General features: G+C 34.6%; 1 protein-coding gene across 2 annotated transcripts in view; it reads left to right on the top strand.

The window, feature by feature from the left end:
* Window positions 1-22,073, top strand: part of LOC145252639 (EEF1A lysine methyltransferase 2-like) — a 30,170-nt gene extending 8,097 nt beyond the window's left edge. For both annotated transcript variants that reach the window (XM_080112373.1, XM_080112372.1), the window contains exons 3-6: window positions 7,749-7,866; window positions 10,714-10,821; window positions 21,221-21,446; window positions 21,959-22,073. In XM_080112373.1, the coding sequence (XP_079968499.1) occupies window positions 7,749-7,866; window positions 10,714-10,821; window positions 21,221-21,446; window positions 21,959-22,050 (544 nt within the window). In that variant the 3' untranslated portion in view covers window positions 22,051-22,073. The remainder of the gene's footprint in view (window positions 1-7,748; window positions 7,867-10,713; window positions 10,822-21,220; window positions 21,447-21,958) is intronic.
* The last annotated feature ends 4,977 nt before the right edge of the window (window positions 22,074-27,050 follow it).

Here is a 27,050-nt window from a genome sequence, read left to right as displayed (position 1 = left end):
TAAATATTAAGGGGTCAAAATTGGGGTCAAAGTTAAAAAAATTTGACCTTTGCAGTCTCTACCAAATTACTCAGCCAATTTTTGGTCTAAACATTTGAAATTTTACATAAAGTGTATTCAGACCTAGGGCAAGCTTTTTAATCGGTTTTTGGCCAAAAATTTGGCTGCCAAGGAGTCAAAGTTCAAAAGATTTGACTTTGCGATCTGTAGCAAACTATTCAGCCAATCAGTTTTTGGGCGAAAATTTGGCTGGTAAGAGGTCAAAGTTGAAAGAGTTGACCTTTGCAGACTCTACCAAACTCCTCTGCCAATTTTGGGTTTAAACACTTGAAATTTTAGATGTAGATTACCTGGACATGAGTCAAACTTTTTAATATATATATATATATATATATATATATATATATATATATATATATATATATATATATATATGCACATAAAGTGATGAACAGTACATAGAGCCCGAGCAAAGCCGGGCTGAACTGCTAGTATATATATATATCTATAATATAAAGCTGAATGTGTGTGGTCACGAATAGGCTCCTATATAGTTGACTATTTTAAAAAACTGATTGCATATAATGATAGAAGATGTATCGAGACACAGGAATGGGTATGTTTGATCTGGCAGAACGGTGGTTCATTAAAATTGTGGGGTCTGCGTACGCGCCTGGTCCATATAGTATGGAAAAAAAAATGTTTACAAGTGTTTTTGATATAGATGTACATAAGAATACTTTGATAAGTAGGTTTTAACTTAAATAGGGATGGTATGATAAAATTGTGGGGTGTTCGTTCGCGCCTGGTCTCCATATAATGGAAATATGTAACAAAATTTAACAAGGTTTTTTAATATATATCCACAGAATATTGTGAGAAGTGTTTCAGTGTGAACAGGTATGGTATAATAAATTATGAGTTTTATCTATTTTATTTTTACTTTCATCATATTTTGCTTTGGTTTTGATACTCCCAAATTCAACCCAAATTTACAACCCTTCCTTTTCATAACCTATCATACTTTCATAAATCAGAGTCCATTTTCTGTAGGCTGTTTTTGAACCCAGTCAACGGGTATATATATATATATATATATATATATAGAGAGAGAGAGAGAAATAAAAAGGAACAAACCGTATTATGTGTTCATCAACGTTTCGTCTTTATTTTGAGACTTCCTCTGGATGAATGAGATTAAGAAACAAAAAATACCAGTACAAAATATTTGAAAATGTTTCACGGGCAAAGTGTGACGCAGGTCTATTGCAGAAAAACGGAAAAATATGTTGGAAATTCAAAAAGGAGGGGGGCTGTTAAAGAGAGGGAAATTTTAGTGACGTCATCTAGTCGTTAATGTAATTTTTAAAATATGAACGCAGTTAATATTCTTACTGGAAAAAAAAAGATATATCTGTTGAAATTCAAATATAGGTTTGTAACAGAAATGAAATGAGTGTTTTTTGTTATGTAATTTATTGATTGAGATTATATGTATTAATTATTACAGGGGGTGTTTATATGGTGTGAGAAGGTTAACCTGTGTCTACAGTTAAATAATGTTCTTTTAATAAAAGTTTACTTATTAATGCCGCTATGTTATAGAAACCTGCACGTTGTTTAATTGTGCTTGAATTTGCGATAAGCGCAGATTCAAGAAGTCTCCGGCGCGGTTTATTTGAAATAAATTTAACTACTTTTGCTTGTTTAAAGTCAAAGGTGTGATTATGTTGCAATGAATGAGAGAATAATGCACTTAGAGAATTGCTATTTTTTATATCTCTTTTATGTTCACTGAGCCTTTTTTCCAATTTACGCTGAGTTTCACCAACGTATTTATGATGGCAATTTTGGCAAGGAATAGTGTATATACCTCCATTGGAAACTGGTTTGTTTTGGAGATGTTTTGCAGTTTTTAATATTTATCTTATGGTTAGTGATGTGGTTTGTACAATAGGAATTTCTAGTTTGTTTAGTGAGTTACAGATTATTGTATTATTGGTGTGTCTAGGTAAAAGAAGATGTCTGTTTATGAGAGAAAGATCTGGTGTATATGATTTTTTATTATTATTTATTCTGGAAAATATTTGTGTGGCTTTTCTCTTAGCATTCAATATGAAATATGTCGGATACTGCAAGGTTTTCAAAATGTTTGTGAGGTATTTGAATTCTTTGTCCAGATATTCAGGACTGCAAATTCTGAAAGCGCGTAAGAAGAAACCAATTATCATCCCTGTTTTTATTTTATTATTATGGTGTGAATAGAAATATATGTAATCATTTTTGTGTGTAGTTTTGCGGTGAACTTTGAAGGATAGTTTATTATTGGATTTTATAATAAGTATGTCTAGAAAAGGTAATGAGTTATTGTTTTCTGTTTCATAGGTAAACTTTATGGAAGGTTTGACTGAGTCTAATTTGTCTCTAATGATATTTATGCGCATGTTTTCAGGAAGAAAAATTAAAATGTCGTCAATGTATCTAAAATACTCTGTGTTTGGAGGTAATCTGAATTTGAAAGGACCAGATTCTAGGAATTCTAAGAAAAGGCAAGTTAATACTCCACTAAGAGCGTTACCCATAGGAAAACCAAAATTTTGTTTATAGAAATTGTTATTGAAGTGAAAATAAGTCATGTTAGTTATAAGTCTAATGATTTTTATAAAAATGTCGGGAGGAAAAGGTAAGCTAATGTTAGATTTTTTAAAGTGTTTAAGGGGTAAATTCAAGCATTTTTTAATGGGGACATTATTATATAATGATGTTATATCTAAGCTGTGTATAGTTTTGTTTTGTACATTAATGTTTTTTATTTTGTTGAGTAAATCTCCGGAGTTCTTTATGTGGGAGGTGCTGATAGTGCCCAGTAGTGGAGTCAAAACGTTGGATATGGCACGTGCAATTTTGTGTGTTGCGCCACTGATGCCGGATATTATAGGGCGCATAGGGATATCTGGTTTGAGAATTTTGGGGAGGCCATATAATGACGGAACATTGGGGTGGTATTCAATGTATGACATCCAAGTTTTATTGTTTTTTATAAGTTTTTTATAAGATTGATTGAAATTCTCAATAATTCGATTTACTGTCTTTAAATCAGTTTTGGTGTAAGTGTCGTTGTCTGCCAACAATGTGGAAACTTTTTCCAGGTATTCATCTTTTTCCATTAATACTATACCACCACCTTTATCAGCTGGTGATATAATCAAGTTCTTGTTATTTGCTAGGTGTTTCAAAGCATCTATGTATCTCTTAGGAAGTACAGTTTCATATGGATGAGTAACTGCAACAGAAATAACACCCTGTATGAAACCTTTTTGAAAATCCGTATCTTCATGTTTGTAAATTCTTCAAAATTGTGTCGGTGGTAATATTTGAATGTATGCCAGTTGCGAATTTTAGTCCGAAACTAAGGGCTTCAATTTCGGTGTTTGAGAGTACTTTGGTAGAAAGATTTTGTATTAGATCTGGGCATCCTATGGTTGGTTCTCCATTTGCTGTCAGAGATTAATTTTGTAAGTTTATTATCCAGTTTGTGACAATGGCGGGTGTTGAATCTTTGAACTGATTTGTTTATATTTAAGAAAAAATTGTGTGTCGTGGTGTAGTTCTGTAGTAGGTCGTTAGCTAATGTTCGGGCTTCATGGAATAAATGAGAGCTTTGTTGTTTTAAAAGATCCGCTGAAGCAAATAAATATTTTTCAATGTAATCCGGGAAAATATGGTGCGAATATTTCAAATATTTAAATGTACTTTTGGGTATAATTTTTTTTGTATACATTTAAGCAAAAAAGTTCTGTTGTTGTGAGAGTTGGCAGTGATTAATATTTTTTTTTTTTTTGTATTGCCGCAATTTTTGCTTAAAAGTTTGGTGTTTCATTTTAACAGAATGATGAAAATAATGGAAATAGTATTTCGACAGAATAGATCAATAAAAAGGAACAAACCGTATTATGTGTTCATCAACATTTCGTCTTTATTTTGAGACTTCCTCTGGATAAATGAGATTAAGAAACAAAAAATACCAGTACAAAATATTTAAAAATGTTTCACGGGAAAAGTGTGATGCAGTTCTATTTCAGAAAAACGGAAAAATATGTTGGAAATTCAAAAAAGAGAGGGGGGGGGGGTCTGGCGCTGTTAAAGAGAGGGAAATTTTTAAAAATTACATTAATGACTATATGACGTCACTAAAATTTCCCTCTCTTTAACAGCCCCCACGCCCTCCTTTTTGAATCTCCAACGTCTTTTTCCGTTTTTCTGAAATAGAACTGCGTCACACTTTGCCCGTGAAACATTTTCAAATATTTTGTACTGGTATTTTTTGTTTCTTAATCTCATTCATCCAGAGGAAGTCTCGAAATAAAGACGAAATGTTGATGAACACATAATACGGTTTGTTCCTTTTTATTTCTCTATTTTGTCGGAATACTATTTCCATTATTTTCATCATATATATATATATATATAATATAAAGCTGAACGTCTGTGTGTGTGTCTGGTCAAGAATAGGCTCCTATATGGTTGACTATTATAGAAAACTGATTACATATAATGATAGAAGATGTATCGAGACACAGGAATGGGTATGTTTGATCTGACATAATGATGATTCATTAAAATTGTGGGATCTGTGTACGCGCCTGGTCCACGTAGTATGGAAATAAAAAATTAAAAAAAAACGTTTACAAATGTTTTTGATATAGATGTACATAAGAATACTTTGATAAGTATGTTTTAACTTAAATAGAGATGGTATAATAAAATTGTGGGGTCTGCATTCGCGCCTGGCTTCCATAGAATGGAAATAGGCACAAACTTTAATAAAGACTTTTCATATCTATCTGCATAAGTATACTTTGATAATTATGTTTCAGTTTGAAGAAATATGGTATAATAAAATTATGGGGTGTTCGTTCGCACCTGACCTCCATAGAATGGAAATATGTTACAAAGTTTAACAAGGTTTTATAATATAGATCCACAGAATATTGTGATAAGTGTTTGTTTTTATGGGGTTTATTTATTTTATTTTTACTTTCATCATATTTTGCTTTGGTTTTGATACCCCCAAATTCGAAGCTGTTTCTTTACAACCCTTCCTTTTCATAACCTATCATACTTTCATAAATCTGAGTCCATTTTCTGTAGGCTGTTTTTGAACCCAATCAACAACGGGTACTTTTGCTATGGCTTATCAAGAACATAAGAAATTTTAAATTATAATTTGAAAAAACAGCAAAAGCGGGAAGTTAAAATTTAAATGAGAGAAAACGGGAAATATAAATATGGCCCTTATACTAAAATAATTTTTATATATTCATATCAGTTTGACAGTAATAGGGTGAGAAAGAAATTTAAAAAATATATAAAATAAAATAAAACAAAAATAGTTTTATTTTTATCATTTACGGTGTAAATAAAATTACTTAAAATCAAGCAGTCTAGGTTTTCATTTTTAGGGTGTAGAAAATAAAACCAGTTTGCAAAAGATTGTAAATCCATCATGAAAATTTCATCATCGAAAACTAACCACTTGTGAATATGAGAGCTTGTAATATGATTGCTTGCCAGGGAGAGTATCTTGGTTTGTTTGCACCATGAGGTTGTTTCTGGAATGGCTTTTATGTGCTGGTATGGCAACTGGCTCACTGTGACAGGCATGTTTTATTATAGAAAACAGAAATTTAAACATTTAAGAAGGAACATTTAAGAAGGAACTTGAAGATGAGGTATTGACCCACCTTGAACAGCATCCAAAATCCAGTGAGATTATAATTTTTTCCTCGTTGAAAAATACGAGATAGAAAGAGAGAGAGAAATACATGAATATATATTTTGTTATTAAATTACAACAGATTATTCTGAGTTTTAACTTTTTTGTTATGTGTCTGTCCAGGGATATGAATGAATAAGAAAAAGAAACAACAAACTAATAAAACTCATAAAAATAAAGAAATATTTATTTTAACATAAAACAAAACATACAAATATTTACAAGTGAAAGCGATTATAAGGTCTATAGAGTTGATGGTAAAAGGGAGATAATAACTACTAACTTCAAATCAAATGTTTTATCTATGCGTAAATCTAATAAGATGATTAAAATTCTCGAATTCTCCGGACAGCTGCAACAAAGAAGCATTCCCTCAGAACAGATAACACAACTCAGCGGTTACAAAATATTTATTCTTTTGTTTCAGTCTAGTTGAGTCCCAAATCCTCAAAGGTTCGCAAACGCTTTCTTCCTACCCCATCTCTTTGGTTGTGCATGCTTCCCACACGTCCATCCATCGCCAATCTCATGTGCTAACTCTCAAATCTCGGATCTAACTAACTCCCAAATCCTGATCAGCTGACTGTTATGTCATATGCTAAATCACACGTGTCCTTAACTCATCAACTGTCAGGTCTAACCTTATGTTTATTCTATTTCTTTCAGCTAAAAATTCCCAACTATAAACATAATTCTATTTTTAATAGTTTCTGAAAGAATGTTGATACTTGTTAAAATTCTTATCTAACTAAATTATCAAAACATGATTCTTAGCATAATAAATTATATTTTTGGTGAAATCCTGACAATCTGACTCTTTATTATTGCGCCACGATCTTAGCAAAGTCCTCCTTGATTATTTTCATATGCTAACAAAGATGGCTTCTTCAGAGGTACATGTCCTTAAAACCAATTTTCTGCTCCTTCCCCGAGTGCATCAGGCTTTATTAATGTATCGTTTACAATTGTATGTATCATTTGTTAATGTATCATTTACCATTTTGTCCAATAATAAATGTGTAGAATATGTTTTAATGCTTGATGATCTTTTAAATTTTCAGCGCATTTCAGGTGAAAACATTATTACATGCTTACGTGCCGTATCGAAATTAGTATAAATTCCAAAAATGATCCAGTAAAAAATATGCAAAATGTAAAAATCATCCACAATGATGTTACGTTAAAAAATGGTGGATTCTTAACTTAAACCAATTTAAATCAAGGGAGATAAGTCAGTTTGTCATACTGAATTGGTTGCACGGCTGTTCCACATTAAAACATACAGTAAAACTCGATAATGCAAGAAATTCTATTTTTACTTTTAATTATTTTTTTTACTGGATCATTTTTCGTAATTTTTGGAATCTATACTAATTTTGACATGACATGTGTGGAGGACAGGATGGTTTGCTTTTGTAATTGACGATCCCGTCCTCCGTGTGTGTTAAATGGGTTGAATGGTAGGTGATTGAGAAGCAAAAGGTCACAAGTGAAAACGAAACATTAATATATGATAGTGAAAGAATGTAGATTCATTTGCATAAATCTACATGGGGAGAAATGAATATAAAAGGAACAAGAGTTTGTTGGCTAGAAAAGGAATTAAGTAACATTACTTGTGATTTATGAGAGGCTGCCGATAGGTTAGGAGGGCTGGTTGGGTGGCCATTCCAACCGGAGCGGCTCTTTGTTACATGTTAACTGGTTGAGGGTCCAGCACGAAAGAGAAATATAAGAAACAGGAAGTGACGTGGCTGTGTCGCTCTCCAGTTACCAGAGTTAAAGGGCGATAATCCAGTTAGCCTGGGAATTTCAATTCCCACACATGTATGTACATAATAATATTTTCACCTGAAATGTGTTAGTTTAAAAAATCACCAATGTAAATAAACACCTATTTTCTGTACTATATATTTTTTTTAATTTGTCTTTTATGCAATAGTTTTTGTGATTTTTGTGTGAAATTTCAAAGGTTTGGTGAAAGCTGTCAAGCATCTGTTATCCGTTGGATTAAAAAATGTGAGAAGATCCGAAAAGATAGTCCAATCATCGATTTAGGCTGTGGCAATGGAACTTTATTAATGGAATTGGTAAGTAAAATTATGTCGGTAATAATTTTACATTTGTATCTATATGCCCTCAACTAACCTGACAGGCAGCAAAATCCCACCCTTTCACTATAGAGGTTCATAGATGCCGGAAAGTCTTTTACTCTAATAGTTTCTTTCCTCCTTTGAAATTATCTTCCTGCTTCCCTGACTGTACTGACAGGCAGAAAATTAAATGTAATGTAAACAGACATCTCACTGCTCAACTCCCTACTTAGGATGACCCTATTGGTATGGATCCTAATTTACAATAGTCCCTTATGTCTTAGTGATAATGTGCCTTGGTTGAGGTTGTGATACAATGAAAATTTCCCCTACAGAGTGTGAGGAAGTGATTCATAAAAAAAATAAAAAAATATCATGACAATGTATCTATATGCCACTTTAATGTGAGTACCTCTGATTAACCTGACAAGCAGCAAAATCCCAACCCTTTTACTGAAGAAGTCCCTAGATGCCGAAAAGTTTTTTACTCTAATAGTTTCTGCTAGACTTTAGAATCCTCTTCCTGTTTTCTGCTTCCATGACTGTACTAACACACAAAAATTTAAATATAATGTGAACAAACAAACGTTTTCTTATAAATAGAACATAACAAACATTTATACAATAAGTAACTGTTACCAAAAGCAATAAAAGTGACAACTCATAATTAACCGGTTGGTTAAGAAAAAAGCAAAGAAATAAAAACTATTTAACTGGTAAATCCTATTTCTCACTGTAACTGTAATCAAACGCAACAGCAGTTATTTTTCTTATCTATTTGCTTTAGTTTTTTTTTTATGATTTAAACTATTTTTAAATGTTTTTTATTGCATTAAATCCTGTAATTGGCAGTTCAAAAACGTTAAAATTACTTGCAAATATTTATTAATACTTTGAAGATTATTCAAACAATAGACATTTTAGCTTGTTAAAAACGAGAAAAAGTTTTAGCCGCTGACTTGTGATAAGTGCTTTATGCTATACTGGTTTTCATTAAGAGTCACACTTTTTTGTTTACAGAGCCATTCAGCGAAAGTGACGCCAGAAAAATTTTAAGGTTCAGATAGGGTTAGGGTTAGTAATGTAGCTTTTTGTTTGTTTGTTTTTTTTTTTTAAAGCAAATATAAAAATAGAAGTTTTGGTAAATTTTTACTTGGTTTCCACCTTAACATTTTCTTTTAAAATGATGACTTTAATAGGTTTTCAGGTATACTGAAAACGAATATTACATTTAAATTTTCTGCAAATAAGTAGTTTTTTGACTATTAAGCAACGTAATTCTTTATGTTAAAAGTGGTGGCCGTTGTTGTATGTGCAAGCGAGCATATTTTTACCATAATTAAAATATTCACTATTCCAAAACTAGCCATAAGATATACTGACCCAACGGATCATATGTGTGTGTGTATATATATATATTATAATACAAAAATGCGAGCATGAAAAGTAAAGGACGAGTTGTTAAAACTGGAAAAGAAAAGGACAATATATTCTAGTAAAAAATATAATAAATTTATAACTTAAAATATTGCAGCATTAAAAATTGATTATATTATGTTATAAATCGAATTAAAAAAAAAATTTTAATGCTGCAATATTTTAAGTTATAAATTTATTATATTTTTTACTAGAATATTTTGTCCTTTTCTTTTCCAGTTTTAACTAGTCCTTTACTTTTCCATGTTTAAGCTTAACCATATTACTTTTCATTTCTATTATAATCCATGATTTTTCCAGCCTTCCAATAAATTCACTTGTTCTTTGTTTAATTTCAGTCTTATTTTTTGCCCCCATAAACATATATGTAATAACAATGTACAGCACTTGTCTGCTTTCAATAAAATCACCCAATTATATTCTATTTATGCTTTCATTAGTGAATTAGTAGCCACAGTAGTTGGTGAAGCGACATGGTTGCTATGGAAACCAGTCATAAAAAAACGTCACTCACCTCTTTATATTTTTTACAATTTTGAACACCAGAAAATTCATCATAACTTTTGTTTTACTAAACGAAAATTGAAAAAAAATTTTTTTCACAAATAGCTGAGAAGGTAATCTATAAACTGTAGTAATTTTTTAAAATTTGTTTGAAAAAATGAGTGAGCGGTGAAGCTTTAAAGCAGTTCTAAATGACTAAAACCATATATTCAAACACTACCGTGTTTGAATGATATATATCTGCAGTAATGAATAGTGATATATATAATAAATGGTAAGATTATACATCTAGAAACAAAAATAGATATTTATGGCTCTTAAAATTCATACTAAAATTGTCAGGAAGGACTCATGGCATAGTGGATTAAGTACTTGATAAAATTCAGTTGCAAAGTTACACTCTTTTGGAGGTTGAAGGTTAAATCCTCAGTGCAGGCAAAACACAAAATACAATTACAAATTACTTAGGTCTTCTACCCAGTCATGACTGATGAAATGATAGCATGATACTCTCATGGATTAAATAAACAGTTCTGTTCGAAATGCCGTGCAGATGCCTGAGTTCGACAAGATACACTTAAGAAGGTCGGAAGTTACATTGAATGAAACGTGAAAATAACACAAAGATGAGAAAAGTAATCCGAAGAATACAAATAATGCAAACCATCAATCCTCATCTCAAAAATTTAGAAACATTACTATTTCCTGATTCAGGCAATCTAACCTTAGTTCAATGAGTAACTTAGTGGAGTATAGATTTTAAAAAAGCTTTGAAATAAAAAGGAGTAAAAAAAAAAAGTAATTGCAAGAAATTCACCCAACATAAAACAATCTAATAAAATTGCAAAAAAATTTGCATAAATATAATTTTTAAACTTAAAAAAATAATCTTTGCTTTTGCAGGCAAGAGAAGGATATTCCAAGTTAACTGGTATGGATTATTCAGAAAATGCCATTACATTTGCAAAAACCATTTCAGCAGAAGAAAACTTGACTGATATAAATTATGAGGTAAGTCCTTTATGATATTTCTTTGTATTTTTAGGACAAGCAATATTTTTATTTCCTCTCGTAGCATCACAAACTGTTTTTCTCAACATCTAGTTATGCTATCTAACAGCTGTGTCTGGAGTGTCATGTTATATGGCAACTGCAATGCAATGGCAGATCCCTGATTAGATGGATCTGCAATGTGAAATATCACCAAACCCAACACGTCAGGTTCGATGATTTGCTGAAAGCATTCCATATGTCAAGCATAGAGCTTATCTCAAGGACAAATCAGTTATGCTAGTATGGTCATGCAGAAGCATGTATGACTTAAATTGCAGGAAGTTTGGCTAGCCAAGATAAACTTGGAACCAAACAATTAGACAGGCCTGCATAGAGTAGAATTTGGAGACTGTTGACCCCTTCAACTGTGAGAACTGGAGAATATGCTTGTGTAATATCAGGAAAAATCTGACCCCCTGAACAAAAGAAAATTGATGTTAAATGAATAGAAGAAGATTTAGGATTTTCGGAAGAATTGGGTTGTTGGAAATAGCAGCAGCAGTGAATGTTGTTTTACATATCGACTCTTGATTGTATAAAATCCCCAATCAACAGTTTCTTTTAGCCGACAAGAGAAGGGAAAATCCAGCACATGCTATAAAAGCTCAAATACACAGCTTTCTTTCTCTTTTTTGTTCCATAGACAACAGACGTGTAAATGACATAGCATAAACCTGCCTAGTCCCTTTGACAACAATACATGTATAGCAAGAAACTTCCACAGAGTCTTGAACACAATGCCAATATATATACACTCTTAACCAAACTCTCTCACACACAAGTTAGTACATAGATTCTCTCACTACATATAACCATCTCTCGCAGCACAATTAAATGCATATCCAAGTCCTGGTTGATGTTTTACACCAGAAATATGCCTCCTATGCTACTTAAGTGAGGGCAAAATAAATATGTAAGATATAATGTTGTCATAGATTTCATAAAAAGAATAAACATTAAAATCCAGAATAGTTAACAATAAAATGTGTCAAGTCCAAGGTTGCTGAGCAGCGGCTTGGTTCCCATCAGTTCTGGCAAATAGCAAACAGAATCCTGAACAGAAGTGTGTGCTCTATCCCAACTATCATCAATGGATCTGAGGTAATCTCGTCAGCATCAGACAAAGCCAATCTCTTTGCCAAGAACTTTGCAGCTAATTCTAGCCTTTACGACCAAGACCGCCAACCCCCAGTATTTCCTTGTATATCGGAAAATATGCTATGTGACATACAAATATCTGTGCGTGATGTTGCCAAGCTAATCAAAAACCTTGATTCCAGTAAAGCAACTGGCCCTGATGGCATTCCAATTATAGTGCTCAAAAGGCTTCAACCGGAACTAGCACCCATACTTACAAAGTTATTTAACCGTTGTCTTAACGAGAAATGCTTCCCAACACCTTGGAAAATCTCATCAGTATGCCCTGTATTTAAGAATTCAGGTGATCGCTCATCTCCCTCTCAGTGCAGACCAATAAGTCTCCGATGCATCATGAGTAAACTGCTGGAATCTGTGCTAAATAAAGAAGTAGTCAACCATCTCAGCAAAAATAACCTTCTTAGTGACATGCAATATGGTTTCTGTTCTATTAGATCTACAGCAGACATGCTTACAGTTATATCTCATAGGATTGGCGAATCCCTCGACGGAGGCTTCCTCTCTAGGGCAATTGCTCTTGACATATCAAATGCCTTTGATAAGGTATGGCATAAAGGTCTACTTCACAAGATCTCCAGTCATGGTATAGCTGGAAATGTCTTCTCAACTATTAAATCATTTCTCTCTGATAGGTTCTTAAGAGTAGTGGTTGATAGGCAGAAATCAGAAGCTCTCAGTATTAATCCTGGAGTTCCTCAGGGGTCTATCCTGGGTCCAACACTCTTCCTGATCTACATCAATGATCTTCCAAATCACATCCTTAGATCATTCGTAGACATTTATGCTGATGACACTACCATCTAAGGTAGCACTTCGAAGACCGTAAACGACCAAGTTCTCTCTGATTCTCTCTCCTCTGATCTTGAGCACATGGTACAATAAGGAAAAAAGTGGCTGGTTACTTTTAATGCATCTAAAACCAAGCTTCTATCTTTACATCATCAACGCTCTGATCCCCATCTAGCATCAATCGAAATGAATGGCTCTCGTCTTGGGGTGGCTTCATGTTTTGACAAGCTTCCGGGCTTGACCTTTACTCCTGATCTGAAATGGAATACATGTATCAAATCTGTGCAAAGGTTGCTGGAAAAATAGTGGGATCATTCCATTGCTCCATTAGATATCTCATTCCTGATGCAATTCTCTACCTATATAAAAGCCAGGTTCAGCCAAAGATGGAGTACTGTTGCCACATCTGGGAAGGAGCTGTTAGAAGCAGCTTATCCTGTCTTGACAGAGTTCAAAATAGACTTTGTAGCTTGGGGGGGGGGTGCCCTTTTCTCTTCCCTGCAACCTCTACCCCACAGAAGAGATATAACGAGCCTGTCCCTGCTTTATTGTTATTTTCATGGCAGGTGCTCATCTGAACTTCAATCTATGGTCCCCCATCACCAGACTTTCACGAAAAACACTCGTCTAGCCAAAACCACTATCAACAATTTCCCACACTCTTTATCTGTGCCTACACCTAAACATAGATTCCATGAACAGAGCTTCTTTCTTATAACTGCTCGCCTGTGGAACTCTATTCCGTTTGCCTGCTTTCCAGCTGACTACAATCTGATTGTCTTCAAGTCCAACGTGAACAAGTTCTTTATGAACCGTCCCCCTAAGTAATCCAAGTTATAAAATTCCCACTAATGTTTACTACGCTAAAATCACAATAACTAATGTATACCCATTAACCCTTATCCTCGAGTGGCCTCTGGGCCTTGGTAAGTGGTGACCCCCCTCCATGTAAAAAAAATAAAGGGACATAATAAAGAATAGAAAAAGAATGGGTAGTTCTTATTTTAGCCATTAAATGACTGTCATAAAGGATACTACTACTACTACTACTATTTTATGTCTTTGATCGTCAGATGGGTCCAAGTCTCATAAGTCTATATAAATAATCAGTGCTTATTAAGATAGTTGACAGATCGTTTTTTTTTTAAAGCATCAGTACTTACTTAATTACCGTGTCGAAAATAGTAAAATATCCAAAAATTATGAAAATTCATCATAGTTAAAAGTAATTTTTATGGAATATTGGGAGAAATTGCATTTTTCCTAGATGTAAAAATCTTGAAGATTGCTAATAAAGGGAACATACTTATCTCCTTTTTGCAACATTGTAATGATGGACTTTTTTTTAAGACCATAGCAATGGACTGTTTTTTACTGAAAACACGATAGCAGTGAATTTTCATAATTTTTGGATATATTACTACTTTCGACATGACAAGTAAGTACTGTTGTTTTTGCTTAAAAAGACATATTTAAAAATCGATCTGTTGATTCTGTCTTAACAAGCACCAAATAATCTCCCTCAGATGAAAACTTCAACTAATTTGTTTTGTTTTTTTAAGTTATAAACATTAAAAAAATCCTTAAAGTAAAACAAATAAAAACTTGTTTTTAAATATTCATGTAAGAAAAAATTGTTCATTTTGTTTGTATTTGAAGTTTGGAAAAAAATTGATCAATAAAATGATTATCAAAAATTTGAAAGTTAAAAAAAAAAAAATGTTCTGAATTTTCTGTAACCGCAACACTCAAATCTAAATTTACAAACTGTTGAAAAGTAAAGTTGGCTATCGTAAATGGCAATATTTTTTTGTTTTTAAATTTTGAATGATGATTGATAATTTTGATTATGCCAACTACTGTTTTCATTTTGAGTGTTATTCTCAACATTTCAATATAACCTCCAACTTCCTTCAGGTGTATCTTATCAAACTCTGGAATCTTTCAGTCAAACTTGGAAATCTGCATGGAATTGTGAACAGAACCCTTTATTTAATCCACGGTGGTAGCATGCTCTTGTTGCATCAGCCATGACCAGGTAGAAGTCTTAAATAATTTGCAGTTGTATTCTTGGTATTGCCTGCACTGAGGATTGACAAGATATACTTGTAGAAGGTTGGAGATTACATTGAACAAAAGGTTGTGAGAATAACTCAAGATAAGAACACTAGTCCGAATAATGAATAACCCAAATAAATCTTTCTTCAGGTGTACCTTGTTAAACTCTGGAATCTTTCTGTTGAACTCGGGGAATCTATATAGAATTTTGAATGGAACTCTTTATTTAATCCAAGGGGGTAGTATATACTCATTTTGTGAAGGACCTGTGGCATAGTGAATAAAACACTATGTAAAATTCAGTTCTAAGTCACACTCTTCTGGAGGTTAAAGATTTAATTCTTAGTGCGTGCTATACTAAGAATACAATTGCAAATTGTTTAAGATTTCTACCCGGTCATGGTTGACTGAATAAGCATGTTATCCCTGTGGATTAAATAAAAAACTCCATTCAAAATCCTGTGCAGGTTCCTGAGTTCAACAGGAAGATTTCCAAATTTGACAAGATACAGCTGAAACATTGTGAGAATAACACTCAAGATGAAAGGTTAGTTTGAATAATCCAGATTATTATCTGGATTTTTTTTTTTTTTTTTACAAAGGAGCCACCACTTATCAAGGCCCAGAGGCCACTTGAGGATAAGGGTTAATGAGTGTACAGCAGTCAGTTGGAAATTAATTTTTTTTTTTTTTTTTTTTTTTTTATTACATTTTCACCCCAAACAAGGCACATTGCCACTTTGGTGTAGGGGGCTACTATCAGGGGAAACATCTACTGGGGTACTATGTAGGGATTAGGGCAGCGAGATGTTGGTTCACGTTGCACTTGAACTTATGCATGTCAGTACAGTTGGGGAAGCAGTGACCCGGAATGGAATTCCAAAGTCTAGCAGTTCTGGGGAAGAAACTACTGGAGTAGAAGGATCTTTTACATCTAGGGATCTCTACAGTGTGGGGGTGGGATTTTGCAGCTTGTCGGGTCTGTCGAGGGTGTTCACGTCGTGGGGGCACAAGTGCTTGCAGTTCTTCAGAGCATTCACCATTATAGTACTTGTAGAACAGGCAGAGGGATGCAACGTTTCGACGATGGGACAGAGGCTGAAGTTTTGATGCCAGTTTAGGGCCTATCAGATTTGCGACTCTCTTTTGAACCCTGTCAAGGAGCGAGAGACTAGTAGCCGATGCACCGGCCCAAATATGACAGCAATACTCCATACATGGGCGAATAGTGGCCTTATAGAGGTACAGGATACTTTCGGGTGTTAAAAGTTTTCTAGCACGGTAGAGAGAGCCCACCTTCCTTGCAGCGGCCCTGGCAATGCCCTCGATGTAACTGTTCCAGCTCATGTTTCCAGTGAACGTTAGGCCAAGGAGCTTGAGAGACGTACTCTCAGATAAAGAGTCGTTGGCCATTGCTATAGGTGGTAGAGAAGGTTTCTTGTAATTATTGAATGAAACCAGTTTTGTCTTGGTGGCATTGAACGTTACCATCCATTTTTGTCCCCATTCCACTACTGATTGGAGGTCATCCTCTAGTGTTTCTGCCATTACTTTAGATATATGTTCGTTTGTTTTCCTGTCGTGCCTGCTATAGAGTGTGGTATCATCAGCATATATCCCCATCTCAGAGGCAATCTTGTCGGGGAGGTCATTTATGAATATCAGGAACAGCAGAGGTCCCAGAATAGATCCTTGGGGCACTCCCGCATTTATATCATATTGTTTAGATGTACGACCGTCGAGGACAACCTGGATTTTTCTCTTATCTAAGAAGGATTTAATTACGTTAAGTATTCTACCAGTGATACCGTAAGATCTAATCTTCCTGAGGAGACCCTCATGCCATACCCTGTCAAAAGCCTTAGATATATCTAGAGCTACCGCTCTTCCCTCTCCCGCTTTGTCCAGTGAATGGTATATGCGTTCAGAGATTACAGTGAGGATGTCTGCCGTGGAACGGGCTTGTCTAAATCCATATTGACGGTCGGTCAGAAGTTTAGCATCTGTAAGGTGCTGGACTAGAGCATGGTTAATTAAGGTCTCAAATATTTTGGCAAAAAGTGGGAGGAGGCTAATAGGGCGATAATTTAATGGGTCAGTTCTTTCGCCAGAATTCTTGAATACTGGTACTACAGAAGCAGTTTTCCAACAGCTCGGAAAGCAAGATTCATTAAGGCATTTGTTGTAGAGTTTGGAGAGAACTGGAGCTACTTCGGCTGAGCACTTTTGTAATAGCACAGCTGGGATGGGGTCGGATCCACATGCTTTTGAAGTGTCAAGGTTTTTTATGATAGCATGCACCTGAGCAGGGGTGATTTTCAGGTCGTCTAGCGTGGCGTCTGTCCGCATAGGAAATTGAGGTAGAGGGTGGTTTAGAGGGTCCAGTGTGGAGTTTGAGGCAAACCGACTGGCAAGCATGTTAGCCTTCTTGGTTGCTGAGCAAAGAACTTCGTGATTGTTGGTTAGTGGGGGAATTGTTGATTGCCCATTATTTACTACACTGTTGTAGATTTTCCAGAAGTCACGAGTTCCTAGTTTTTGTGCTTCGATGCGTTTTTTCGTGGTTTCCGTAAATTCCCTCCTAGCTGTCGCTATTTCTTTCTTAACGTTACTTCTAGCTTCTATGTACTTCTGTCTGTTTGAACTGGACTTATGTCGATTAAACCTGCGGAATGCACGCTGCCTTTGAGCAATGGCAGTTGCGCAAGTCGAAGTAAACCATTGGGGAGAGTGGGGCTTGCTATAGAATTTCCGCATGGGAACATGCGCTTCGATTGCAGTTTTGAACCATTCAGTGGTCTCGGTTGCACCCTGTTCAGCAGGAAGAGAAAAATATTTCCCCATGGGGCGTCTCTGATAAGATCTCTGATAGCTTCCCAGTCAGCCTTTTTATAATATCTCGTTGTTTTGAGCACTGGCTCTTCAGTTTTGGGTCTAGAGTTTAGGGCGATTTCAACCATTATCACCGCATGATCAGCGTTCCCAAGTGGGCTGTCGGCTTTCGTTACACAATCATCAGGAACTGTGGTCAAAAACAGATCTAATAGTGATGCGTGTTGTTCTTCCTGATCAGGGAAGCGGGTTGGAAAAGTAACAATTTGCGCTAGGGAGTGAGATACAGAGAAGCTATGAGTTGCGCTGCCTGCTGCATCTGTGTAAGTAGAGAATCCAATCCAGTTTTTGTGATAGACATTAAAGTCGCCAAATACATGTACTTGGGCGCTAGTGTCGAAGGAGAGTGCTGTGTCTATGCTGTCAGATACTTTGTTTATTATGGTGCAGTCTTGGGTCGAGGGAGAGCGGTAGAGAAAGTAAAAGTAGCTAATGTTGTGTTGCATGATTAGTCTAAAGCACATAAAGGCTTGATCATCCATTTCTAGGTTTGTTTCTCTAGTCAAGGGAAGGGTATTACGAATGTAAACTCCAAGTCCGTGCATATGTCTGTCAGAGTCCTTACGGCAGAGTGGGAGATATCCAGGCATGTTAAAGTAGTTAGAGGGGATGGAGGAGTGTAGGTTAGTCTCACTTAGTGCTAAGATATCCGGGGTATTTGTTAGGAGAAATGCTTCAACATCAGCTAAATTAGTTCTAAGCCCACGGATATTTGTGAATGCAAGCCTCAAGGGAGGAGGCAAGTTGGATTTGTTTGACCCTAAGCCTGGTTTAAGCTTATTTTTAGATTGTACTGTCATCATGTTTTTTTTAACGAGTTTCAGTTGGGTTAGGGGAAGCCGAACAGGAGGTTATGCAGAATATCACACATGCATCACAAGTAGACCATCAGCTGACCCTCCATCAACTAGGACTGTGGCCTCAGGAAAGCCCACCGGGGATGAGTGCAGGGTCCCTTTCCATGCGCGCCATGGCACTGCAAACATCCCGATATTATTCAACTGTTGATGGAGCAGCCGCTCTAAGCGCTACCAAAGAGTTAAGGCTCCTGTACTACCAGTCGGAAACAGCAGCCAGTAACTGTCAATCCGGTACCCTCAACCCATCGGAGGAAGGTCAACCCAATCTAGTTGCTCAGGCATATGTGGTACTCAAGCATTCTCAAGTGCCCAGCTTTAGGGGTGGGGTGTGTCGGGAGTGGGGAAACGGCGTTCATTGCCCTAGACAAGAAACAAGATCTACCACTGGGTGTTTCTGTCGAATCACTGTGATAGTATCTCTGCGCCTGACTAATAGGCAAAGAAGGAGTATGGAAGCCGGGCGATAGGCAGGACCTATCTACTCCTTAAGCATTTTAGGTTTGCAGACCGGTAATTTGATTGAGTCACCAGCTCTAGGAAGGTTGTCATCCAAGACTGAAGAGGCCTCTCTCCTCTTTGGTTTGGTTTCAGAGTTTTCCTTCTCCTAGACGGATGATCTGGAAAGATCTACTGGGTCCGTCACCACTGAGAGGGTTTGCTCCGCGCCTGGGTTCTAATCCAGGTATTTCTGCGACCCTGCGTGGTTAGTTAATGTTATTGGGTTAGTTTGTAGAGGTTATATCTGCTAAAATAGTTACACTCCTCAAAGTGGATTAGGGACATTGTTATTTCATTGTTACTGGATAAAGAGGTTGAGTAGAGCTCATGCAGTGTAAGCAACTATGATTGTAAGGAGGCTTGTTAGGAGGAGATAATGTGGTTTGAGGCTTTCTCTTTTGTATATATATATTTTTTATTTTTTCCTTTTATTTTTATTTATTTATTTATTTATTTTTTTTTTATTCATGTGAGCTTGGGTCTAGTATAATATTAGAGTGTGAGTAGGTGTTAAGAATTGAACTACGAGTTGTGCCCAAGCTATATTTTAGATGATAGCAGGGCATGAGATGCGAGTGCAAATATAGTACGGGTAAAAACAGTAAGTTTTGAGTCATGTGTAATTTGGTAAATAGATATATGGGCTGGTTTTAGTAGGTAACCTGGTTAAAAAAGGCATTACTATGCTTCCATTTCCATTGTTACTGGGAGAGGGTATAGGTAAAAATTCGTGCTGTGAAAGCAGCTAAATTTGCTACAGTATTGGATTGAGAGAGACAAGTTAATGTATGGTTAGATATAGTTTTGTAAGTTTAGGAATGGATGATTAGATATGGTTTAGTAGGTTTAGGATAAGGATAAAGTGTTAGGGTATGATTTACTTATTATTAGAAATTATTTAGTAGTGGAAATTTGAATTGGATTACTTAAAGGGACAACTCATCAAAAACTTGTTCACATTGGACTTGAAGACAGTCATATTGTAGTCAGCTGGAAAGCAGGCAAACGGGACAGAGTTCCACAGGCGTTCAGTTTTAAGAAAGAAGCTTTGTTCATGTAATCTACGTTAAGGTTAAAGCACAGATAAGGCGTGGGAGAAATTATTGATAGTGGTTTCAGTTAAACGAATGCTTTCTGTGAAAGTTTGGCAAGGGGGAACCATATATTGGAGCTCAGATGAGCATTTGCCATGAAAATAACAATAAAGCAGAGGCAGGCTTCAATGTCTCTTCTGTGGGAAAGCGGTTGCAGGGAAGAGAAAAGGGCATCCCCCACTAGGTTACAAAGTCTATTTTGTAACTCTGCCAAGGCAGGATAAGCTGCTAGTAGCTTGGACGTACTTGCCTCTTATACAGGTAGAGAATTGCATCAACCGTGAGATATCTAATGGAGCAATGGAATGATCCCACTATTTTTCCAGCAACCTTGGCACAGATTTGATATATGTATTCCATTTCAGATAAGGAGTAAAGGTCAGACCCAGAAGCTAGTCACAACATGGTGCCTCCCCAAGATGAGAGGCATTAATTTCAATTGATGCCAGCTGGGGATCAGAGCATTGATGATGTAAAGATAGAAGTTTGATTTTAGATGCATTAAAAGTAACCAGCCGCCTCTTTCCCCATTACACTACATGCTCAAGATCAGAGGAGAGAGAATCAGAGAGAACTTGGTCGTTTACGGTCTTCGAAGTGCTACCTTAGATGGTAGTGTCATCAGCATAAATGTCTACGAATGATCTAAGGATGTGATTTGGAAGATCATTGATGTAGATTAGGAAGAGTGTTGGACTCAGGATGGACTCCAGCATTAATACTGAAAGCTTCTGATTTCTGCCTATCAACCACTATTCTTATGAACCTATCAGAGAGAAATGATTTAATAACTGAGAAGACATTTTCAGCTTTACCATAATTGGAGATCTTATGGATCTTTATGCCACACCCTATCAAAGGCCTTTGATGTGTCAAGAGCAATTGCCATAGAAAAGGAAGTTTCAAACTAATCTTTCAAGTTCTTTCTTTTTTTTCTTTTTTTCTTATCAACATTTGTGTACAAAATTTCAATGAAAATGAAAAATCTCTGCTTATTTTTGTTTGTAGGTTGGAGATATTTTAAATGAAGAATCCTGCTCGGCCTTTGAGCATAAATATGAAGTTTGTCATGACAAGGGAACATACGATGCAATCAGTTTGATGGCTGATGATTTCAATAAGCTGAAAATGTCTTACATTAAAATTGTAAAAAAGATCCTTACAGATTCGGGCTTTTTCATCATAACTTCATGTAATTGGACGAAAAGTGAACTTTTAGACCAGTTTTCAAGCGGTAAGTTATACTTCCTTTGGAGGGTTCTTCATGCTAAATCTAATGCAATTTTAACCATGATTACTATTGGAGGTTCTAAGTGTTTTAATAGGATCCCTAAGGAAATTTTTTTCAGTAAGCTTACTACTGCATCTAGACTAGCAAGAAGACCTGTCCTACACTATGAAGATGTCTGTAAACAAGTTGAAAGCTTGCATATTCGTTTCTTTAAGGTAAAGAAATACTTTGTTTAAATAAAAAAAGAAATCATTTTTGGCTTTCTTAAATTTCTAATAATGTTTCAAATTTCAAACAATATCTCAAAAATGTCAATTTTATTAAAATACTTAGGTTTCAAGGGATCGGCAATATTTTTTAAAAAGAAAATTTATTTGAGAAATATGATGTAATTTTCATTGGTTGATATTTTTAGGTTTATTGTGCGTGAGATGATTTTACTTGAAAAATACATGTATGTTTTGTGTACATCAGTTCATAGGTTTTAGCTGAAATAATTATTTATTTATTTACAGATTTTCATTTTAGTGAGGTGATTCCAACTCCAACATTTCAATTTGGCGGATCGACAGGAAACAAATACACAAGTTTGGTTTTAATAAAATAAACAACTCAACCTTTATTTAAAAAGATGATTGTTTTTCCTTGTTTTTAAAACATTAAGATAAAAAAATCTTTGAGAAAGTGTTACACATCTCTTTCTTTCTTCTTCTCTCTATTTCTTACACTCTTTCTCTCTTTCTCATACACTTTCTCTCTCTCTCTCTCTCTTTCTGACACTCTTTTTCTCTTTCTGTTTCTCTTTCTATTTTTTACACACTCTCTTTCTATTTCTTTATTTATTATACTCTCTCTCTTTTTCTATTTCTTATACTCTTTCTCTCTATTTTTTCCACTTTTTCTCTTCTTATTTAGGCAAAAATAGGTCGGAATTATAACAATGATATCACTTTATATTTTGCTTAAAATATATACAGTGTGAGCTTAACAGGCAAGACTGGAAGCTATCTCACGAAGCTAACAAATAAAATTGAATGAATGCAGTGAACGATAGGCTGAAAGAATGTAAACTCTAACTTCTCATTTGAAGGCAGGCGAGAAATGCTAGCATCAAACTTTGGAATCAAGAACTGAACCAACCCAGGGTAAAACATAACTGCATAACACTTGCATGTACTTCAATTTGTTTTTGTTGGAAGTAAACTTAATGAACATCCACGGGAATACAGCACATTTCTTATCACTGCACGCTCGTCTCCAGTTGCGGAAGTATCAGTGATAATTTGGAACCATTACAGCATCAGAAACTATAGATGTGATGCCAATGAAAGTATCTCATTACAAGCGACTGCATAGTGTCAAAATGTCTCTCTAGTGTTGGAACAATTAATCAGAATCGGTAAAATCAGAATTCTTTGGAGTATCAATATCGGAATTGGAAAAAATTTTAGCTTAATTTCCAATTCCAAAAACAATTCTTTTGATTTTTTTTTTTTTTTTTTTTGCTTAAAACAAAATTTTCCATTGCTAGTTCTAATAATAAAATGATAAATAAATAAATTGCTTTTAAACTATTAGTAAAACTAATATATATATATATATATATATATATAATAATAACGAATTTAGTAAAAATGGCATGAATGAATAAATAGGAAAAAAAACGGCACAAGTGCAAATGTTGATGGAAAGCTCATAAGGAGTTTATCCAATTACTTTTTTCAATCAATTATGATGAAAAGATTAAAAAAGAATAGTTGTAATGCACCTCCCCGTTCCATTTTGAGTGTATTTTTACTTTTGCAAAAATATATGCACACATTACACGCGATTTTATGATAATCTGAAAATTAAAACCACAAGAACTCTTTAAATATTTAGAAATTTGAAAATAAGTGGAATTAGTAATTTTTCAGGATCAGGAATTTAGGACAGAATTGGTAATTGTATTGAAATTATGAAAAATGTTGGAATCATCTCATCACTAGTCTTGTTCTCCATGTCCAGAGTAAGGACAAATTATTGCAATCGCCTGTTTTTCAAAGGTGCCAAGCTATGTAATATGTTGTTAAAAACTTACAAATCTATATGGCGTAGATACAGATGTTTTCAAGTAGCATCTTAATATTCTGCTATGCAAGATCCAAGATAAACCAACAGTATAAGATGAAAACCTATGAAACAAAAACATGCATTGATGACCAACCAAGAATATTTATCGAATGTGTAACAATTTTGGTAATTTCATATTATTTGGAATACTCTTCTCATCTTGAGTTATTTTCACAACATTTCATTCAATGTAACCTTTGACCTTTTTCAGGTGTATCTTAAACTTAGAAATCTGCATAGAATTTTGAACAGAACCTTTTATTTAATCCACAAGGGTAGCATGCTTTCATTCCATCACTTATGATCGGGTAGAAGTCCTAAATAATTTGCAATTGTATTTTGAGTGTCACTTGCACTGAGGATTGAACCTTACACCTTCAGAAGAATGTAACTTGCAACTGAATTTTACCAAGTACTTTATGCACTATACCACTGGTCTTTCAGAAACATAATTTTGGTCATGTTTCAGTTAAATGACCTGAAGCATTTTACTGGAACAGATAAATTAAAAGTACAGTAGCGTCCAAAACTAAGGGACAAAATTTAAAAACCTATTGTTTGTTAGAAATAACTAACTGTGAAAAGCTGAAATTTTAACAACTGGTAGTCGTTATCATCCATAATAACATACTAGAATTTCAATCATTTGCAAAGGATAGGCAAAGAATTATAACAATTATTTATTTTCAAAATAAATTATTTATTTCCAAAAGTAAAGGGACAAAATTGCTGAGGCATCCTACAGAATACCAAACATTCACCTGCTAATTCAGATATTCCAACTGAGACATCTTTTTAAGATTCTGAACGTTCCTTTAACCAAGCAAAATTGCTCAAATATCTCTTGCACTTGGTTCACTGGGTATATTTGCCAGGTAGTTTTGAAATTCTTTTCCACGAGTCCAGTTGCGCCTATAATTACTGGAATGATAGAGATCTTTCTAAGATTCCAGTTTCTTTTCATGTCGTACATAAGACGTTGGTATTTTGTTGTTTTTACGCTTTCAACTCTGTTTAACCCAGCATCCTTGAGGACACTAACTTCTACTAAGGTTGCTTCTTTCTCCTTGTTCCATATCACTATATCAGGTTGTACAGCTCCGTTTTCTAGGTACGTAGCTGTAGGAATTGCATAGTCATAGTGGATGGTGTATGACTTATTTCCAACTGTTTTTTCTGGTAAACATGTTCCCAGGACTTGCTGCTGCATTCGATATTTAACTTTTTACAGATCGTGCAGTGGAGATATTTACAAACTCCATTTTGTTGCATTGTATAGTAGCCATTCCCCCCAGCAGAACAGTTGGATGTCAGGTGGTTCACACTCTTTACTTCCGTAAGGCAGAAACTACATTTGTTATCATTGCTTAGATCACTCATTTTTTTTTTTTTTTAAAAGCATTAGTCATCAAGCTTTGATCTTGGCCAGCCATTATAATCCTCTCCTGATCATACATAGTAGAGCGATCCTCTTTTTGCCAGTCCCTATCAGATTTTTTGTGATCTGCGATCATTAATATCCCAAATTTTCTTCTTGGTCAATATTTATTCTGTAATAGCTTGGTATTTCGCTAGTGGCTTGTATTCGCTGCCATTTGTTCTTGGAGTGTTTGTCCTTGAACATTCATTGTGTTTCCTTTTCTTATTTGCAACTTTTATTTCTTCTGGATGAACTTTTCTATGATTATTTAACATATTAGTATAAAAGATTTTGATGATTTGCCACCCCTTGATATTGTGGCTTGATATGAATTGCGGACAGATGTATTTTTATTCTTGAGATTGACCTCAAAATACTTCCAGCAGAAACTGATTTTCCACAATGATTGATGGTTGTTATCAATATTTTATTAATTTTTTACCTGTTTAAATTACATGTCTTAAATTTAATTCATAATTTATCTAATGAAATATGCATTATTTAAACAAAAAAAAAAAAAAAATACATATGTAATGGTAGCACAGGTTCAAAAATGAGAAACAAGAATATGACTGATGAAGAATGCTTTATTTTTGGTTTGCATGTGGTCGTAATTTACCGTACAATTCTTCAACATGAAAACTGGAAGATAGAGTAATAATTTTCTTTGACAGTGATTTAAAGTACAAAATAATAACGTTAATATGACAGGAAACAAAGGGAGGGTAATTTTTCATCTTATCTCTCTTTGCCTCAAATTCAGCCCAGTCCCAAAAGGCTATATGTTAGCAGCGCACCATGCCTATTCTTTGAAAATACAGTGTAGATGGTACATGTTCCTTTGATAAATTTTCACCAGCAAGCAAAACAGTGAGTTAACTTGTCCTTTTTTACAATATGATTAAATTAATATTAATACTATTTATGACAGCAAAATTTTCTGATAAAACAGCAATCAGTGCATCCCTACTTAGGACTTCTACATGATCATTGCTGACAGAACGAGAGCATGCTACCCCCAAGTTCAGCAGAAAGATTTCTGAGTTCAGCAAAATATACCTGAAGAAGGTCAGAGGTTACATCAACCGAAATGTTGTGAAAATAACACTGAAGATGAGAACAGTAGTTTGAAGAATGCAAATAAGAATTTATATTTTCACTGAAATAGAAACTGCTATGAAAAAAAAAAGTAACACTATTTGAAATCTTTTAAATTTGAATGTCAAAATAGGTCTCATTCGTAAGTATAATTCAAATAATGTAAAGAGGGATAACTCATTCTAAACTCAAGAATATAATAGGAGTTATCTACCTTACAAGTAAAATTTTATTTCTTTTTCTGTATAACTTTAAAAATGTGCAAAATAAGAATGAATAACTAAATGCCTTTACTATATTTCAGACAACGATAGTAGCTACTGACACATATTTAGCATGATTTTTTTTAATATTGTTTTTTTTTTCGGATGCTCTGTTCTTGATTGGGGTTTCTTTCTAGTTTATATTATTTTTACTGTTCAACCTTAGCAGTTTTATTGGTCGTTTATTTTTTTTTAGGTATGTCTAAACATGTATAATTCTGCATAGACAACGAGCAAAGCAAAAATATTTAGATATTTAGAAGCTACTACCCAAGAAATTAGCTAGCCTTTTTGAAAAAGTAATAGTTTCTTGAAAATAAGGGTTCATGCTGAAAAAACAGACCACTTGAAATTCTACAGAATTTATGTTCACTCCAGATAAGACACGTTGTTTAGTCAGTTTTTTTACCATAAATTAAATAGCCAATGATTCTCAAATGATCTTATTGTGTGGTTTACTGTGATTAAAAGGAATATGCCTTTAATAAGTTTTTTCATATGGACACTTTTATTAATAGTACACACATGAAACTCTAATCCCCTTCGAAGTAATCTCCTCTGGCTGCAATGCACTTGTTGTACCGTTCCAACAACTTCTGAAAGTCCTCCTGTGTGACCATGTCAATGACTCTCGTCACAGCCTGTTTTTTCTTCTCAATTGTCTCATAACGACAGCCTCTAAGGTTTTCCTTGAGCTTAGGGAATAACCAAAAG

This window comes from Euprymna scolopes, chromosome 29, assembly GCF_053919585.1.
Source record: "Euprymna scolopes isolate OS-2025 chromosome 29, ASM5391958v1, whole genome shotgun sequence".
Taxonomy (NCBI): Eukaryota; Metazoa; Mollusca; class Cephalopoda; order Sepiida; family Sepiolidae; genus Euprymna; species Euprymna scolopes.
The sequence above is the reverse complement of the archived record's forward strand: the minus strand, read 5'-3'. Positions and strand labels throughout refer to the sequence as shown.